Source organism: Schistocerca piceifrons, chromosome 2 (genome assembly GCF_021461385.2).
Source record: "Schistocerca piceifrons isolate TAMUIC-IGC-003096 chromosome 2, iqSchPice1.1, whole genome shotgun sequence".
NCBI classification, from domain to species: domain Eukaryota; kingdom Metazoa; phylum Arthropoda; class Insecta; order Orthoptera; family Acrididae; genus Schistocerca; species Schistocerca piceifrons.
Genome location: NC_060139.1, coordinates 803716650 through 803736245, shown reverse-complemented (window position 1 = coordinate 803736245; position 19596 = coordinate 803716650). Strand labels below are relative to the sequence as shown.

The 19596-nt window shown below is 43.0% G+C and overlaps 1 protein-coding gene across 1 annotated transcript; it reads left to right on the top strand.

The window, feature by feature from the left end:
- The first annotated feature begins 11984 nt into the window (after positions 1-11984).
- LOC124775873 lies at positions 11985-12851 on the top strand. Its single transcript, XM_047250706.1, has one exon. The coding sequence runs from the start codon at positions 11985-11987 to the stop codon at positions 12849-12851; it is 867 nt and encodes a 288-aa protein (XP_047106662.1).
- Positions 12852-19596: the final 6745 nt, after the last annotated feature.

Sequence of the window (19596 nt, the reverse complement as noted above, 5' to 3'; positions counted from 1 at the left end):
TTTTTTAAAATTACGGTGGGGAGGTTACAATAGCAATAAAATAATTTAAAAACCCAAAAGAGCAACATATGCAAAGTGCAACACAAATGGCTGAGGGCCACAATTAAATTTCGAAATTTTAGAATATATTACCAAAGACCTTTAAAGTCAGAAGGCCAACAAGAAATCTTAAAAATCAACAGCATAAAAATCCAATTAAGATGGTAATAAAATAATTTAAAAAAGTAACATGTGCAAGGTGCAATACCATTGGCTGAGGGACACAATTAAACTTCAAAATTTTAAAATATATTACCATAACCTTTTAAAGGCAGGAGACCGCAATGTTTAAGCTTGAAAGATAAATTTAAAAATTAATTTTGCAAAATTTTAAGAAAACAAAACAAATAACCATAAGCCTAAAATTTACAGTTGCTGGCAACAGATGATTAAACACCGGTGGCACTCAGAAAGCCTCCAGGGAGGTCGGTCTTCCCTCGTTCACTTAAGCAAGACAGGTGGTGAGCCCAATTACTCTTGACCCGTCGGAACCCAACCAGGGGACAGCCACGGACCGACCGACATAGGGACTCGTTTCCCATCAATCAGTACATGAGAACTCAGACAGAAAAGGTTACCAAAGTGATAATCCGCAATGGAATATGCATTAGCTGTCAAAAATACACTCAACTTCGACGTGCTGGGTCGGTGAACCAAGAAGCTCGTAGCGATCGCACAGTTCCACACACGCTGCCACACTGCGCAGGGCCCGGCAGCGGACCCAGGCGACGGGGATGTCCTCCCTGGTCCGCACCAACCGACCGACTGCCTGCTGATCCGTCCGCGACTGCTGCTCCGTCGCGACTGCACTGCTGGCGCGTCTCCGACTCACTTCCAAACACACGACGGCGGAAATACTGGCTCGGACCTAACCATGCAGAGGAAATACGCCCACTGGCTAAACGACATCCCCGCACCAGGAAACTACCGACCCAAGTTCCACAAGGAGGTAATTGAAGAGGGTCAGAAACGGTCAGAGATCCAGTTACACGTTGCCCGATGAAACGACTGACCTCCGAGAGCCAATACGCCGACGACATTTACAATAACTTGCCAATCAAAATGACACAAACTACACACACAACCTGACAAACACTTGCACTGAGACCTGAACGATACCCAACAGTAACTAAGCACACACGAAGACAAATCGGAACTCGATGTGCAAGCACACGCATGCACACACACACACACACACACACACACACAGCCGACTCGTGAACGATCGGCGAGCCAATACACGTCGACCTGTAGGACGACCAATCAACGATCCACCGAGACCGTGGCCCGTCTCAAATGATGCGTGGCGGCAATGGTCGGGCGAGCCATGTAGACGCAGACCTCCCTGCTGCTCCAACCCGACTGCACTAGCACCGCATTGCAACTCCCCCACTGGCAGGTCCGGACAGCACTCCAGACGCGTTCCAACTGACCGGCAGCCCGACCTCGCAACCCGAACCCGTGACGAAATGTGTATCCGAACTTCCTTACGACAGACAACGACCGCGAAGTAATAGCAGTCAAGCAAAGATACTACGAGAGAGGATAGATATGTCTATACGCGCTGCTAACGCCGCTCACAGTCAGGCAAGGCAGCAACTCAGTGACAGTAGTAATTTCAATTAACGTAGTGAGGTGGAAGTACGTTAAAAAAACAAGGTGTAAAATACATGATGGCGGGAACACGAGCCACGCACGGCTCAGAGTCCTTACTCACCAGAGTCCTAGGGAAAATTAACGGTCCCTGTTGCAGTCGTCTACACAGAAACGCAGAAGAGCTCAGAGAGCGTGAGGGTTTCTACCTGTGCCTACCTCACAATGGATGCTGATTAGTGGCCGCGAATGCCTCTCTCACCCAACGTCGCCGTACTTAAAGCTCTACACACAAGTTGGCTAAACTACCCTTAACATTCAAGGACACCTCCTGGGAACTAAGAGAACTACGGACAAACCACACGTTCATATTGGCAGATGACAGTGGTTACAGGAAAGAGATGACATGAATAAATGTTAATGGATTACACAGATACATAAAGAACACAGTTATGTTGAAATGTCGCTGAGAAATGCTCCTGTAATACCACGCACTCACCCGTCCATCTTCCTCTCCAGGCCTAGTCGTACCGAGCGTTTGATTCGTTAGGAATTGTAGTAAAACCGAAGGTTGCTTTCTAAGATCAACAGAACGCCTCATATGGAGACGTTTCGAGTTGTTCATACAATGTAGGCTTTCACGATCGGATGTCATAGTTGATAACTATATGGCCCCGGTTGAAGAAACTTTTCTGTTCGTGACGTGTCGTCGAGAGCAGTGCTGGACATCTTTGGAGGTGCTCCTGGCGACGATAAGTCTCCCCGACTGAGTCGACGAGACAGTGTCGTCAGGAGAACCGCCGGATATGTCCAGCGCAGTTCTGGAAGACACGTCAGGAACAGAAATTTTTCTTCGACCAAGGTCATATACACCGGAAGATTCTCCAGCTGCTAAAGTTGTTGCCGTTAGGCAACTGAAACAAGAAAGAGTTTAGTTTTATTCTGCTCATTGATAGTGGCTGAAATTTCGAATTAAGTCATTACAGCTTTCACCAGTTTAGCGGGCACCTGCCTCTGCTGAGAAATCTTAATGCTGTAAAGTGATGATGCGTGCTTAGTATAACCTTGAGATGGCTTTTCCAGACATGTTGACAGATTTAAATGTCTACACAAGCCTCTTCGCTCCTTTTAAGTTTAAAGAAAAAGTGGGCTTAGCTTGACTGAAAAATCAGATCTGTCTTTACCTCCATTACCTAGGTGGTTTAATGTAGCAATTTTTCAGAGAGGCGCGTAGTACGTTCTGTCACTATGGACCCATTGTTTTCATCGTGTAATCTAACTGGCTACTTGATTTGGATCCCTTTGTAACGCGTCTCTTATAGCGAATAAATAATCTGGCAGGGTAAGATTTGTTTAACGCTAGATTAATGTTGAACAAATAAGCCTGGCATGGTAAGCTATTGTGCAACGCTAGATCAAAATATCCTGAGAGAGTCAGTTAGGTTTAAATTATGGTAAATTCTTAGGTGGGAGGATTGAAATGGACCCTGTATTCAAGTATAAGAACAACTGCAAGTGATGGTTCAGTTACACTCAGTTAAATGATGAGAAAGAGATACATTGTATCTACAAAAAGATAGCGGTTAATTCATAAAATTCGTAATTCTCCTATGATTTCAATCGACAAAGCAGTTACGTAGCAGTGATGTACGAATATAACAAAATCGAATGGTTATCAATCACCGTAAGGGACCGCTTGGGCCATAGGGAAAGCGGGCGAGGCAAGAGAATTGGAAGTTAATCCTGTCTAATGACCAGAAGATAAGACTCGTATAATACTGTATATTCAGAAACAATTGCATGGATCTTCGTGTTATGGTAATACGAAAGTTATGCATCCAAAAGTAACCAAGGAAATCCACCACTTGGCTCCTGTATAAGCAATTCTTGAAAAATAAGCACGAGATACGAGTAGCTAATTTGCAATCCATTCGTGATCTGTCATTCTTGAATTTAATGAGATTACGGAAATTGTTCTGACTAAAAACTTCCGTATCTGAATGAAAAAGGCGAAATCGAATTCTACACACAACCTGCAGAGCTTCATTTACCACCAAGAAATCTACAGTGCCTCTAAAGCCAGCACCGTCATCCAGCAGATCCCCGTGTTTTCCAAATCCAACAGCAGTAGTCACAATGCTAGTATCACCAGTCTTGCGCCAGTTTCCTTCGGAGTCAAACAACAGAGTCTGCTCCAGGATCTAAAATCTGAATGTATCTGTTACTTTCTTTCTAAGTCCTACTTAGGCTCTGCACAAGAAAATACCTAAGTTGGTTTTCTGGCCAATCAAGTACAAGCAACAATAGGTCCGTCGACCAGGTGAGAGAATGTTTTCAGTTCATATCCCTCTACATTAAATTTCAGAGACTAGCCAACCAGACAGAGTGAAGTCGATTTTTTTGTCATCCACTCTTAAAGTGATAGAGTGGAAAATTTGCACAAACAATTACTAGAGAGAGGACAAGTACCAAGCGAGGTAGTGTGTGTTTGAGGAGCCCACTGCCTTGGCGCCAGCATCCTTGTAGAAAAAAAAAATGGTTCAAATGGTTCTGAGCACTATGGAACTTAACATCGGAGGTCATCAGTCCCCTAGAACTCAGAACTACTTAAACCTAACTAACCTAAGGACATCACACACATCCATGCCCAAGGCAGGATTCGAACCTGCGACCGTAGCGGTCGCGCGGTTCCAGACTGAAGCGCCTAGAACCGCTCGGTCACTGCGGCCGGCCCCTTGTATAAAATTTCCTTGCGTCGTAACTACAGTAAATGCTTCGCTTTCCAATAATTAACGTAAGACGTGTCTGAGCAACTACCGAGAAGACAAATTCGTTCACTCTCACTCTTGTGGCGCCACCCGATTGGCTGATCCAGAAGGACCCATTATAATACAAGCTAAGGGGGTATACTGAAGTTTACATCTAGTTTTGACATCACTGTATGACTTGCTGGTCATCTCATACTATTGGAAGAACCTCCTAATGTCAGGGAGATATCTCCCATAGTGTGGACCCACTACTGGAGCAGCGTACCCGCCAATATAAAGGGCGTTTGTGTGGACAGACAAAATGCGTTGTCTCTCCACAAGGACTTGTCCAGTTGTGGCATGACTCATAACTGTAGCCACATCAAACTGAAAGAACTCACCGGGGGTAAATTTCATAGACTAACCATCTGCAACTCCTTCTGATAATAATCACTGTCTTTCCCACGCTCTTCCTGTTTGAGGGGGTGGAAACAGTTTAAGCAGAGGTTGCTATCAATCAAGAAATCCAGCTGGAAATTAGCCAGACCTTTCATTATCTCCCCCATCAGACCAAAAAAAAAAAAAAAGTGCCAGCATTTGTCTCACTAAATGGTGATGCAGCACAAACTTTTTATTTATTTGTTGATCTTTTTTTGTAACTGCGTGATTACTCTATAGTTAACTGTCGTTACTTTATCTGGTTTGGAATTTGGCTGAGGAGAGTGGTCCCACATTACTTTATTATTTAGCTACTACCATTCTGATTCATTCATTAAACCATGCAAATTTCAGGTATGTTACAAATATCAAACAATTTCGCCAGTATGTTACACTAAATCATTCCTAGGTTTTGAGTTTACAATTTGTGTAACTTCATTTACTCGTCCACTCTCTCTTATGCCTCCATATATTGACCGCATCAACGCATTGATTGACACATCTTTAAAGGAGGTTCCAGTGATTAAATTACATTGTGCGACACTCATAGAGAAAATCATATATTCCGTGATTTTAAGACGGCAACTTGAAAGCATTCATACAACTATTTACTTGGAGTTCCATAATCTTAGTTTTAGAATCTGCATCATGTATTAGTTGCGTAGGGCAATACATATCAACAACTAAAATACCATTACATATTTAAATGAAAACGCTATGGACCCTAAAAGCCCAAAACAATACGAATACGTAGAAACACTGATAAAAAAGGGTCTTATGAAGGAAAGAAAATAACATGGTTCAAGACATCGATATTTACAAAATTTGTTTGTAATAATCGAATTTTATAATGATAGCACTAAATATATAAGGAAAATACATCATGAATCCTAGAGACTCAATCAACATCAATAATTAGGAACACTGTCAGAACAATATTATTATAAAAGGAAAGTAACATGGTTCCAAAACACTGTAATTTATAAAATACCATATCTACAAAATGTGTTTGTGTAACCAAAAAAAAAAAAAAAATGGCTCTCAGCACTGTGGGACTGAACTTCTGAGGTCATTAGTCCCCTAGAACTTAGAACTAGTTAAACCTAACTAACCTAAGGACATCACACACATCCATGCCCGAGACAGGATTCGAACCTGCGATCGTAGCGGTCTCGCGGTTCCAGACTGCAGCGCCTAGAACCGCACGGCCACTTCGGCCGGCGTTTGTGTGATCACTTTAATCGCATAATTACGCTACATCACGAAGTAGAGTCAACGCAAAAACAATAACGCTTTAAGAAACAATAGAATTTTGAACACAGTATCGCCAGATATACAACAGACATGACTAACCTATGGCAATATTCATTCTAAAATAATAATTACTCGACAGGACACGTTTTCTTTTTTTTTCTTTTTAGAAAAAGGTTTGCGTACGACTCAGTAACAATTCTTTAGACTGGATACACTTTAATATTTAACTACATTTTTACATATTACACACGAGACGTGTCCGTCCCTATATTGTGTTCGAGGGACACTTACGCAGCACATAGTTCACATAAATAGGCACACGCTAACGGGAATTGTGGCATACTGTTCACGGAGATAGATTCGTCTCTGCTTCTTCCTTCTTCACGTTGCTTGAACAACAAAGTTCGAGTGGGGTCGTTCCTTCACTGAAAGGAAGAAAACCACCATAGGCCCTGGCACCTTCTTCCAATAACCAGTGTAGATTTTTTTTAATCCCCATACAGTAGGACTATGAAATTAGCTGGTAATTGTGAGACAATAAAAGGCTTGCAGCCGTTCTTACGAATTTATTTATTTTGTTACAACCACTTTCGGTGGCACAGATGATGGAGAGAGGTATGTTTCTTTAATTGACTTGGCATACTTCATGATGCAAATAGCAGCTGTCATCTTCCAGAATGCTAAACAGAGATATAAAAGTGAACAATTAAGGTTATAGACACAGAAATAGGAGTCACTCTCCTGGTGGGTGCAGCATATTTCGTGTATCAACACTAAGGACAACAGACAGGAAAAAACTGCATTATCGATCGAACGAGGGTTTTCTAAGCTACCTTCTTCGTGGGTGGACTACTCTTCCTACGTATTTGTCCCATAGATCTAAGTCTGGCATCCATGTTCCTAAGAGTTTTATCCAGATGCTCCACTATAAATCGCTCTGTATGCATTTTTTCAAGTATTTAATGGACGTGACTGTTCCTGATAATCAAAACATGAACGGTTCATTCGCCTTTGGTACATGTGTGTATGTTGAATTTTAACTGGCAGTCCTTGCACCAAATGTCGATCCGCTGCAAGTCCTCCAGAATTTCGTTACATTTTTGCAGTATTGCGAGGTCCCTGTGTATAACAGTATCTTCCACGAATAGTCTCACGGAGTTTGTGACGCTATCCTCTAGCCCACTTACAGATACTGTGAACAGTATTGATTGTATAATACTGCCTTTCAGGATGCTACTTCTGCGTCTTAAGAATTTTCTCTGTCAGAAACGTCATGGTACGTTTTACGTGTTAGTTGAACTTATATTTCTAGATCAAAGTGCACTTATTTCAATATTTTTGATGCACTTTGTTCAGCTCTTTTTCAGTGTGTTGATTCCATTTCTCAAGGGAGATTGTGAATTGTCTCCAAAGTACCCGTCTTTGGTTACCATATTCCGAGCGAGGCGCAGTGGTTGGCACACTGGACTCGCATTCGTGAGAACGACGGTTCAATCCCGCGTCTGGCCATCCTGATTTAGGTTATCCGTGATTTCCCTAAATCGATTCAGGCAAATACCTGGATGGTTCCTTTGAAAGGGCACGGCCGACTTCCTTCCCCATCCTTCCCTAATCCGATGAGACCGTTGACCTCACTGTTTGGTCTATTCCCCCAAATCAACCCAACCCCCGTCGATTGAAACAAAGTGTACCCATAAATCTCTTTACATGTGTGACTGAGTGGAAGTTTCCAGGCTTGATATATGCCTACTGGTCCCCCAGTTCATATTTTAAGAAACTCGGTTTTCCCATCTACAAATACTTTTTCATCAGGCGGTACTTTGTCCTAATTAGATGTTTTTGTTTTAACTCTTCTGCTATCGAGCCTGCTATTACACTGTTCTCCACGCAACTGGACCAGAAGACGTGCGTAGCGTTTGTCAGTTATTGTTTTGCCCTTGCAAGGTAATCAACGAGAAGAATATTATGGAACGTTTGGAAACGCTTCCAAAAAAATTTCGGTATATAAATCGAATTCACATTCTTTTCAAATTCAGAGCCTCTGCGTTTCGCCTGCTGCTTTGTTTACTGTTTCGTTTCCGATGTGAAGTGATCGATTTCGTCTCAACCATAGTAATAATTTGGAGCACGAAATCAGCTGGATTGCTGTTACAATGATGCAAATGTAGCTTTGACCTTTGCTTTGGGTCAGCACTGTAAATACGCGTCATCTAACTTGCCTCTTTATTCATGTCTTGACCTCTACGTATTTTCTGTTTAATGGGGAATACTATGAGCAAACGGATGGAGTCGCGAATTTGTACATGGAGTACTTCATGGAGGAAGCCTTGGCGTCATACAATTCGAAACCTACTTGTTTATTCCGTTATGTCGATGACACGTTCGTCATCTGGCCCCATGGTAGGGACAAGCTCCGGGATTTCCTCACACACCTAAACTCCATACATCCAAACATCAAATTCACTATGGACACCGAAGCAGAAGGAAGATTACCATTCCTGGACGTCATGGTGAAGAGAAGAGCTGATGGTACCCTGAGCCACGTTGTGTACAGGAAGAAAACGCACACTGACCTGTACCTGCATGCAGACAGCTGCAACCACCCTTCTCAGAGGAATGGAGTATTAAAAACACTAGTACACAGGGCGCGAAGCATCTCAGACGCAGAGAATCTGCCCCAGGAATTGGAACACCTTAAAACCGTGTTCCGAAAAAAACAGTACTCGGAATGGCAGATTAGAAGCGCTCTCCGTCCCATCACCACAGCACAACCTGTGGAAACCGATGAAGTCACGGAAGAAGAGGTAGCCACTGCCTTTATTCCGTACAATGGCGCACTATCGGAGAAAATCGGCCGTATATTAAAGAAACACCAAGTTAAAACCGTCTTTTGCCCGCCCAATAAAACACGGGCATTACTGGGAAGTGTGAAAGATGATCTCGGTTTGAGGAAGGCCGGCATATACCAAATTCCCTGTGAGTGTGGGAAGACTTATATCGGACAAACAGTACCCACCATCGAAGATCGTTGCTGAGAACATCAAAGGCACACTCGACTGGAATATCCAAATAAGTCGGCGGTAGCAGAGCACTGTTAGTCCGAGAAACACGAGATGGAATATGAGCGTACCAAGATCCTGGCTCAGACCTCTTAATATTGGGACAGCGTCATAAGGGAGGCTATCGAAATTCGCACCAGGGAAGGTCTTATCAACCGAGATTGCGGCTACAGTCTCAGCAAGGCTTGGGACCCGGCACTGAATGTAATTAAGAAGACTCTCGGCAAGAAGTACGAACTGGCGACCAGGGCGGACGTAGCAAGCACATCGACGCTACGACAGATTCCGACGCCCACGTCTTCGCGACCGCCGGCGCGCGGGCGCGGACGGCGAAGAGAGCTGCCCGCGGGGGGAGGGGATTTAAATCGGCCACCCGCTCTCAGGAGCTCAGTTCGTCAGCGCAACTGACGATGGCGACGTGTCTGATCGCCGAAATATTGTGCCCGTTGGACACTATGTACCGGCAGTATACCCGTGGATTGTTCGAGCATGGAAATGTTAATTTGCATAACATGCATTATGGGGCAGCTGAAAACCCATGTTGGTTGCGGAAAGTTGCACACCAAAAACCGTGGCCGGCGAATGTATGGTGTGAGATTCTGGAGGACAGAATTATAGGCCCCTATTTCATCGAAGGGAATCTTAATGGTAGGAAGTACACCACATTCCTGCAAGAAACATTAGGTCTGTTATTGGAAGAAATACCTGTAGGAATAAGGAACAGAATATGGTATCAACACGATGGGTGTCCGGCACATTTTTTGCTGATGGCTATAAATGAGTTGATGAGACAATTCCCAAATCGTTGGATTGGACGCGGAGGAGATGTGTCGTGGCCGGCTCGTTCGCCAGACTTGACACCTCTGGATTTCTTCTTGTGGGGATTCGTAAAAGACATTGTTTATAAAGACATTCCAACTGCACCAGAAAATATGCGAGAGAGAATTCCGATGTGATAAGGAATTCCACTCAATCCATGATAAGAAGATTCCAGCACTGCATTGACACCAATGGTCATCACTTCGAAAACCTTCTGTAAATGGACGTTCATGCCACCTATCTGACCTTCGTTGACCTTCAAAGACCTTACTGTTACACATCATTGGATTTGTTTCGACAGCCGCTACCAGAAAATAAGTACCAAACTATAGTATCCCATTTAAAAAAAAACAAAGTTGACCTTAATATCTCTAAAGCGACCCCACCTAGCAACAAAAATCAAGGTCATATTATGGCCCCTGTTGTCCCATGCAACTTTTGTCCCACAATCTTTTCAGCTCCTATCATACTTGGTTAGTGACTCACACTGTATACCGCATCAGTGGCCAGCATTATTGGATACGCAGATAATCTGAAAACTTTGATGCTAGCACTCTCACCATAATTAGATGTTAGAGTGCTGACACCACAGTTTTCAGATTATCCAGTTATGCTGGCCACTAGTGCGATATATATAGGGATCGTAGCAACCCCTTCCGCAGCAACTACAGCATGAAAATGGCGCATTGAAGCGCCGGAACTGGTTGTAGCAAAATAAATAAAATCATAAGGACGGCTGCAGGCGTTTTATTGTCTCACAATTACCAGCTAATTTCATAGTCCTACTGTATGGGGATTTAAAAAAAATCTATTCGCAGCTTTCATTTAAGTACACATGTCTCGTCTTGGCTAAAGGGACTATTTTTCTGTCTAAAGCAAGTCATCTCTAGGGTAACGACTATAAGTTCTATGTAAGTAAAGTCCGTAGTCCATTCACAATTAACTCTAAAATGAGTGACTTATTTCCGAAGTCGGAAGCTTTGTTACCAGTCATGTGATACAAGAGTCGTACAGTTTCATGAACAATGCATGCTAAACAGTTTTTTGTCTTTATTATGGACTCTTCGCTAGGCTTTACTTCCATCCAAAGATGTTGGGCAAACCAAGAGACTTACCTAGGCGTTGTTAATAGTTGAATTATGAGATGTGTTGTTTATTATTTCCTTCTTGCAAGTAACTTCCCTCTGAATGTTTTTGGTTTTGAAGCATTTATCGTCGAGAGTGTTTTACACGTGCACGTCGAAGTCCCCGTTTTACAAATTACTTACATACAAAAATGTTTCATTGCGGTAAGGTTTCCCTGTGATTGGTTTGGACTGAAAAGGTAATTGGTAAGACTACGCAAACATAGCATTTCCACCGAAATACTGAAATCCATTTGATACCAACAGTATTTCTGTTGCCGTGTTTCCATGCTGTTGTCCTATTCTGTTTGGTATAAATATAGCGGTTAAATTTTCCAGCAGTCGTTCTGCGAGGAAGATAATAACTGGAGACTACAATGGATAAGCTTCATTTGGAAATTGAATTATTTGCTTATCGAGATGTCAATACAAGTAGATGTTCTGTGCCTCGAAGGTTGCAGACCTGAGTAATTCGTCCATTTGGGAATTGTATCGCCAATAGATAACGTTCTTTAGTATTTGTAAGTTGTCAGTAGGGGAGTTGACAATCAGACGTAAAAGCATTTTAATATTTGAGTGGCGGCAGAACGTCGTGCAGTGACATCGTATACAGTAGCTACATACACACACACTGAAGTGAGACAATGCCAGAGTTTTACATTTCATTTAGATATTTATATAGACTATGGCAAGTCCTGGGGTTGGCCCCTATGAAGACAAGGTGTGGGCGCACGATAAGAAAGCGCCAGAGATTCTGCAAGTGTTTTATGACACTTTCTGCGTTATGGTTCTTTATTACAGCGTTCAGTGCAGTGTCAGCGCTTTACGTTTTGTCTATTTTTTCGAAGAATTTCCTTCAAGATTTTCAAGTAACGCTGTTTGTGCACGGTATCATAGGAATTCTAGAAGAAATGAAATTGCTGTCGGTATTGGGAATCTGCACAGTAACCAGCTACCGGCAGTTAAAGTGTTTCGTCAAGGAGCTTAAACTAGCTGATATTCGTATACCGGTGAAAAACATAGAAAATGGTAAACTGTTGAGAAGTTTCTTCATAACTATTAATTTTGCGCTACTCATCGGTATGCCGTATGTCATATTTATGGGTTCTGGAGATGTGCTCCAGAGTCTCTCTCGTATCTTTCTGCTGTTCTTCGATGTGATGATCACGCTACAATTCGTCTTGCTGGTCCTGGAACTTTGGGCAAGGTTCTCCAGTGTGAACGCCTGCCTCCAGGAGGTATTGTCCTTTCCCTGTTCTACGACGGTTGGACGAGCTCCACCGTCTCGTCGGTTATCACTGCTGCAGCTGCAAGAGGCGTACGTAGCCTTGGGGCGCGCTGCAGACCACCTTCTAGCACACTTCGGCGTACCGGTAGCCGTCGACATCGCCAAGTGCATGGTCGGAGCCACCAGCAGCTCCTACGATGTCTTCATCGAGCTGTTGCAATCGAACGGTAAGCAGGGACTCGTCGTTCCATCGGTGGCTGTACCAGAGGCGTGGTTGGCTCTTCACTGGTTGGAGCTGCTACTGATGTCTCTGTCGTGTGCGGCTGCAGAGAACGCTGCGGCAGCCACCGGGGTGATCCTCCTCAGGTCTTCGGCGGTACCTCGGCTGCGCTCAGCTGACGTCGACGACTTCCTCCGGCTCACGCTTCACGGACCACGGCTGTCGTTCACTGCCGCCGGTTTCGTCAAAATCGACCGTCGTCTTCTGGTCTCCGTCCTCACTGCCATCGTTACCTACCTTATAATTATGGGTCAGCTAACTTTTAACTAGTGTCAAATACATCGACTTTCCTTTGCGACGAATTATTACGAGAGCTTAAACAAATTCTTCGATCCAAACCTACCAGAGCAGTTAAATTAGATAGACGTACTCTAAAGTGAAATTTTCAGTGTAAAATTATCACTATGAGTATCGTAAAAGATGGTGTCCACTAGGGATGGTAATTACCTCTGACACAATCGGTTTTCGGATATATCGACTTTTTTCAGCGCCTTTAACAGGACTGTTAAAACCGCTCAAAAGAACCTGTTTCTGATATAACCGATTTTCGGTATTCTATTTTGTTTCATGTAATAAACATAGAAATCGAACAAAGAGTTAAAAATTTTGACTTCCTTACTTTCAAAATCTGTAGCAACAAAATATTAAATTAAATATGAAATTTAAAAAAAATTTAATCCACCCTCTGTTCTATGCTTTTCTCGAAAAGTGATAAGTGGTTGACTTTTACAAAAAATCACCAGTAATCTTCTATTTATTTTAATTTTTTGAAATTATGCTCAAAAGCCATGTTGTAATCGAGGATCGTACCACTATTGGACATTAAGAATAGTAAATGCTGAAGGGTAAAAACTAAGGATGAAGAACTCCATTTTTCGTGTTAATTTATCTGTTTTCAAGGGCTAAAAGCAGGTAAAGGCGTTTTTATTGTAAACTGTGGATGAACTGTTAAGTTTTAAATTTTCTCCTTATATTATGTCGCAAGTTTGTTGAGGCTCCTCCAGTTTTTAACCTTTTAAAGCAAATGGAGCATTGTGCTTCATCGATACCACACTTTGTAAAATAGTTTTAGAGTAGGGATGGTGCCAAACTTAATGCAACTTAGATCCAACAACAGTGAGAAACTATCATATAATCCAGTCTCGGAAAAATCTTGTGCAATACATCTACACGGGTAGGGTCTACTATCTATCAGGCCGCGCCGTATTCTAACAGGTACATCATTTTCTCAGCAATGCTGTTCCAATTCTTATGTCGTTTGTTTGTTGCACGTTTCTGTCGGCATTGTTATTAAAACAGCAGTGATCGCTTATACCATCTCCTACATTTTTTAACGAAACATTTCAAATTCTGCCAAATTTACGAACAAAAATTATTCGTTCATTAAAGAAGGTCTATTTAAAAACGAAAAATTTTAGCACTGCTGCTATGACTAATTGGTATTTCAGTCGTCAGCATCACTCCTAAACAAGGATCTACAGTATGATACGTATGATCTATGACTATAATAAATCCACTGAGAAGGTGCAACGACAATTTAGATATGTGTATAGTTCGAAGTACCGGTCACTCGTGGTTGTAGCTTTAGAAATGGTTGAGAAATTGAAAGCTAAAATGTAAAATACGGAAGCGAAGATAGCTTTAGTTTTTAAAGTAATAAACAGCAGCTGTGAACCGTCTACTGTTTATATTTTCCCTCTAATCTAGGTTTTGATTTGCAAAAATATTATCAGAGAACAGCTGCCTATTGATGACAAAGACAGATGGCTAACGAACAAAAGTCGAAAAATAGTCATAGTATTTGTGGAAAAAAGAAATGTTTGAAAGTGAAATCAAACAGCATATATACGAGGCCAATCCAATTCGAGGTTAAATATCATAAAAGTGAATACAAATCCATAATTAGCAAACTACTTACTTTTATAAATTACATTATCATTGCAGTTCTACATATAGTTAATTACACATAATTAGATAAAAGCTTTACACATAGTAAAACATGCCGGCTGGAGTAGCCGTGCTGTTCTAGGCGCTACAGTCTGGAGCCGAACGACCGCTACCGTCGCAGGTTCGAATCCTGCCTCGGGCATGGGTGTTTGTGATGTCCTTAAGTTAGTTAGGTTTAATTAGTTCTAAGTTCTAGGCGACTGATGACCTCAGAAGTTAAGTCGCATAGTGCTCAGAGCCATTTGAATCATTTGAAACGTAGTAAAACAGTAGATTAAATAAATATTTAATACATTAGTACATTACATTTAACTGAAACATAAACTCCTTGACTGGAATTGGATAAACGGCAAGAGAAATGTAAATAATTGAATTACTGATAGTACGAAGTCAATGTGAAGTGCATGCAGATTTATATTATTTTTGAGCGTTTCCAATAGATTTACTTTTCCCCACACTCTGCTATCTGGAGAACCTGAGACTGCACAGTGTCGAGAAACATTTTTATGTCCACCTGCTGAGTGTTATGTGTGCTGTGTGTTGGCTGTGACTTAATGTCACGTGATGTAGGAAATAGAGGTGGATGTGTGAGAGGAAATGCAGTTCTCTCACCATAGAAATTAGTCAACAGAAAAATATTCCGTTTTGTAAAATTAAAGACCAATAACTTTAATGTAGAATTTAGCAGTATTTATGAAACAAGGAAGAATGTCAGCAGTACGTGGGTAGATATAACCGATTATGGATTTCTACACTGGGGATCTGTTATTCACCCAGCACCATTAATGACACAGAATAATATTGACTAAGATGGTGCATAATACGGGGTCAGTGTGTGTTGGAGGAAAAGCTGCATAAGACTTCGTGTAGCCACTCAAAAAATGCAGATTTACTTGCATACATCTAATGAATTGCCATGCGCTCCGTGTACTATGTAAAGAAATTATATTGGAGTTCTGTGAGACAGTCGGTTGATCATTTGTGTTCTGAAAGTATTTCACAACAGAAGCTACGCCGAAGTAATTTTGCCTGATTTTGCTTTTCCAGTGCTTGTGACAATCTTTATCATTTTCTTGAGAACGTTTATGGCCTTTATCCTTACGAGTTTTTTGTCAATAATTTGTCTCAAAACTACATAATTCTATGTGTATTTTTTGTTGGGGGGTAACATTCTTTTACATTATCTGTTTACCTTTACGAAGGATTTGAATTCTTCCGCTGACAAAAGGTTTTCGTCAGGTTGTTCAGCACACTGTGATGTGTCCCCCATGGATACACCCGAAATTCCAGAAGCACATTCAGAATTTTTATCATCATAATCGTCTCGAGATCGGCGATTGTAAGCTGGCGTGGACTATGATTTTACCCTATTGAGCAGAAGGCAGGGGTTGTTTCACGTAAGTTTGTTTCCAACTGAGAATTATCCCCAGCCTCTGACAGGAACACTGAGACAGATTGCAAATCACTGATATTTTTAGTCTGACAAACATTGTTAAGTCGATTGCAATGTCGGAGCTTCGACTATAGTGCCCTGCAACTTGCTGAACAATAGTGGATGCGTGAAGGTTGCTGGAAGCTTCTGAATTCTTCGTTGTATATTCTGACGGTTCCGTACCAGAAGAGCGACGTCCTTTCGTACTTTCAGTGAAAAAATTTAAAACTGTCGGAGATGTCGACATCTTGTACGATCTTGTGTAATGTATGCGTTGCAGCAAGTTCTTCTCGCACTGGTTGACTTATAGGTTATGTGGCTTTAAGTGCATTTAAGTTGCAGTCGATACTTGTATGACTTACAGGTTATGTGGCTTTAAGTGCATTTAAGTTGCAGACGATACTTGTATGACTTACAGGTTATGTGGCTTTAAGTGCATTTATGTTGCAGGAGATACTTGTATCATTGACAAGATTTGGACAGTTCTTGTGCCTTCGTATGGAATATGCAGTGGCGACGGCACTTAACTGAAATGTTCGTCAACGGCCTTGCCGCGTGATAACACCGGTTCTCGCTAGGTCACCGAAGTTAAGCGCTATCGGGCTTGGCTAGCAGTTGGATGGGTGGCCGTCCGGTTGGCTAGCAGTTGGAAGGGTGACCGTCCGGGGACCGCCTTTGGCAGGCAAGGTGCACTCTGCCCTTGAGAGGTCAATTGCGGAGGTAGTTGACTGACAAGATCCGCTCACGAAAACCGACTATGGCCGGGAGAGCAGTGTACTGACCACATGTACCTCCATATCCGCGTCAATGACGCCTGTCACTTGAGGATGACACCACGGTCGGTCGGTACCGGAGAGCCTCCCGAGGCATGTTCGGACGGAGTTAGCGAAGTCTTCAATGATAAACTGTGCAGTACGTCCAACGTTTTTAGACATTTGATAAACAATTGAAGAACTAGCTACTTAAGGAAACACTTCAGAAAAACTGTGGCACGAACGTCCCCATGAGTGTCACGCCACCTTCTTGGAGTAAGTGAGCAACATGTTCACTGTGGTGTCACCGCCAGACACCACACTTGCTAGGTGGTAGCCTTTAAATCGGCCGCGGTCCGTTAGTATACATCGGACCCGAGTGTCGCCACTATCAGTGATTGCAGACCGAGCGCCGCCACACGGCAGGTCTAGAGAGACTTCCTAGCACTCGCCCCAGTTGTACAGTCGACTTTGCTAGCGATGTTCACTGACAAAATACGCTCTCATTTACCGAGACGATAGTTAACATAGCCTTCAGCTACGTCATTTGCACGACCTAGCAAGGCGCCATTACCAGTTACTATTGATGCTGTAAAACATGTACCGTCAAGAGCGATGTTCACCATTTATGGATTAAAGTTAAGTATTCCACAGCTACGTCCTTTTTTGCTAGTCTAATTTCCTTGACCTGTTCCAGACCTCACGCCAGCCTGCGTGAGCTAAAACGCGTGCCTTTCGGCTTCCTCTCATACCGGGTTGGCTCTCTTGCCAATCCACAAAATTCTCCTTGTAAAAAGATCCCATGGTACCACGCACGTTCTCGATGAGGATCGCTTTGTCTGGAGAGAGGGTGTTGTCAGCCACGGCAGATGAGTGTTGTCATTACTGCAGTCAGTGTCAGCTACGTCTGCGCGCGCAACGGCCGTCTTCGATGATGACTGTAGCACCACCATGTGGCAGGTCACGAAACCAGCCACGCCTGTCGGCTAATCTTGCCAACTGTTAACGTATCTAAATATGTTAATTTCTTAACAGAGACATCACGAACGATTACACGAATATCTAAAAGTATTCACTATTAACAAGCAAATCGATTCACAAACGGCCGGCCGGAGTGGCCGAGCGGTTCTAGGCGCTACAGTCTGGAACCGCGCGACCGCTACGATCGTCGGTTCGAATCTTGCCTCGGGCATGGATGTGTGTGATGTCCTTAGGCTAGTTAGGTTTAAGTAGTTCTAAGTTCTAGGGGACTGATGACCTCAGAAGTCCCATAGTGCTCAGAGCCATTTTGACTCACAAACGCGCTAAATGAACAAAAACAGATGCAAACAGAAAATCGCAGTTGTGTACTGTCGGGAAGGGCACAACTCCGTTAATTTCCATAGCAGCCACGGGAACGACTGGGAGGGCGTGATTTTATTTCAGTGATTACAACGGATTCGATTGGGAACGTTGTCATAAAGACGTTTCATCCTCTTCTGAAGGAAGACAGCCCACAACTGTTGTAACTAGTCACTGATAGTCTAGATACTGGCGCTGAGACGGACTAGACCCCTCAGCTGGTCCCATTCAAGTACTACCGGCTGGGGCTCTTGCTGGCCGTGGGAGTACATCATTTCTTAAGCAGCTCATATAGTCAGGTGCCATGTGTTGGCGAGCATTGACCTGCTGCAAAATGACTCCATGATACTGTTACAGCAGGGATAACGCATAAGAACCCAACGTGTCCTCGAGGTACTGTTGTGCCATCAGTGTTCCCTCAATCACTAACAGCCGTGAAATGAAATTACGCTTACTTCCCTACCATGAAGCCAAGGAGTGACACCGCCGTGCCCGTCCGAAACTTTGCAAGACTGGAACCTTTTCCCAGGTCATCCGGAGTCGTGTAGGACTGAGATTCATCTCTGAACACAACGCGAAGCGATTCACCAGCATTCTACGCTTAACCAGTAGAACATTGAGTCAAATATTTGCCGATATTTTCGCGAGCGAAAGAGGTTGAAGAAGTTATGTCGACGGGTGATCAGTTTCAAACTGTCATCCTGTTTTAACAAAGAGTTGCAGTGTAAGCATTACTGGCGGGTGCAATGAAATAATGAGCCCTTGAGTAAATATATTGAGCGGATTCGAACCTCTGTTTTGGCCCTAGAATTACATGTTCCCGAGGGTCAAATTGTCGGTAACATATTGGAAAGGATGAGGTCCGAGGATCGAACTCGCATCACCTTTCCTAGTAAATCCTCCACCTATTATCAATTAAGTGCTTTGGTTTCTAGCATTGAGGGACTTAGTTACGCTGAAAATCAGCGGGTTCAATCATCTTTGGGTTGTTTCGGAGTTAGAGGCTGATGGGTGCAACCTAAAATCGTCAATGCCCCGCGACAACGATTTAAAGTCTGTTTTCGTTGCTGGCTGGTGGGACATTTTGTTCGTGAGTGTCCGGTTCAGCGGAAAGTGGAGATAGACAGCTCACGGTGCAGGAAGTCGGGAGAGGACTGTATACCTTCCTTTCCTAGGCGTTGTCGTTGAATTGGGGGCGCAGTGCGTAAGCCGTAACCCAGTGTGTGTGATCAGTTGAATCATGAGTCAGTCTGCGCCCTTGTTGATTCTGGGAGTCCAGTATCGCTACTGGACTATCATTGGTACCTGGAGTGTCGATATTTATGTACGTTTGCTTCCTTACGAATTTCTTCGATCTGTTAGCGACCATCAGCTGCTTTTAGTCGGAGAGTTTGTGGTTATTTTGAATATTGCGACGTTTTCCTATCCGTCAAGTTGTTAATGGTTAAGAATTTGTCTGTTAATTTGATCCTTGGCTGCAATTTTGTACACCGCGCGGGATTAATGTTGAATAGTCGACAATGCACTATTTATTTCAAATTTT

Excerpts from the sequence above, each read along its gene's own strand:
- LOC124775873 (XM_047250706.1), top strand. The coding sequence starts at position 11,985 with ATGAAATTGCTGTCGGTATTGGGAATCTGCACAGTAACCAGCTACCGG.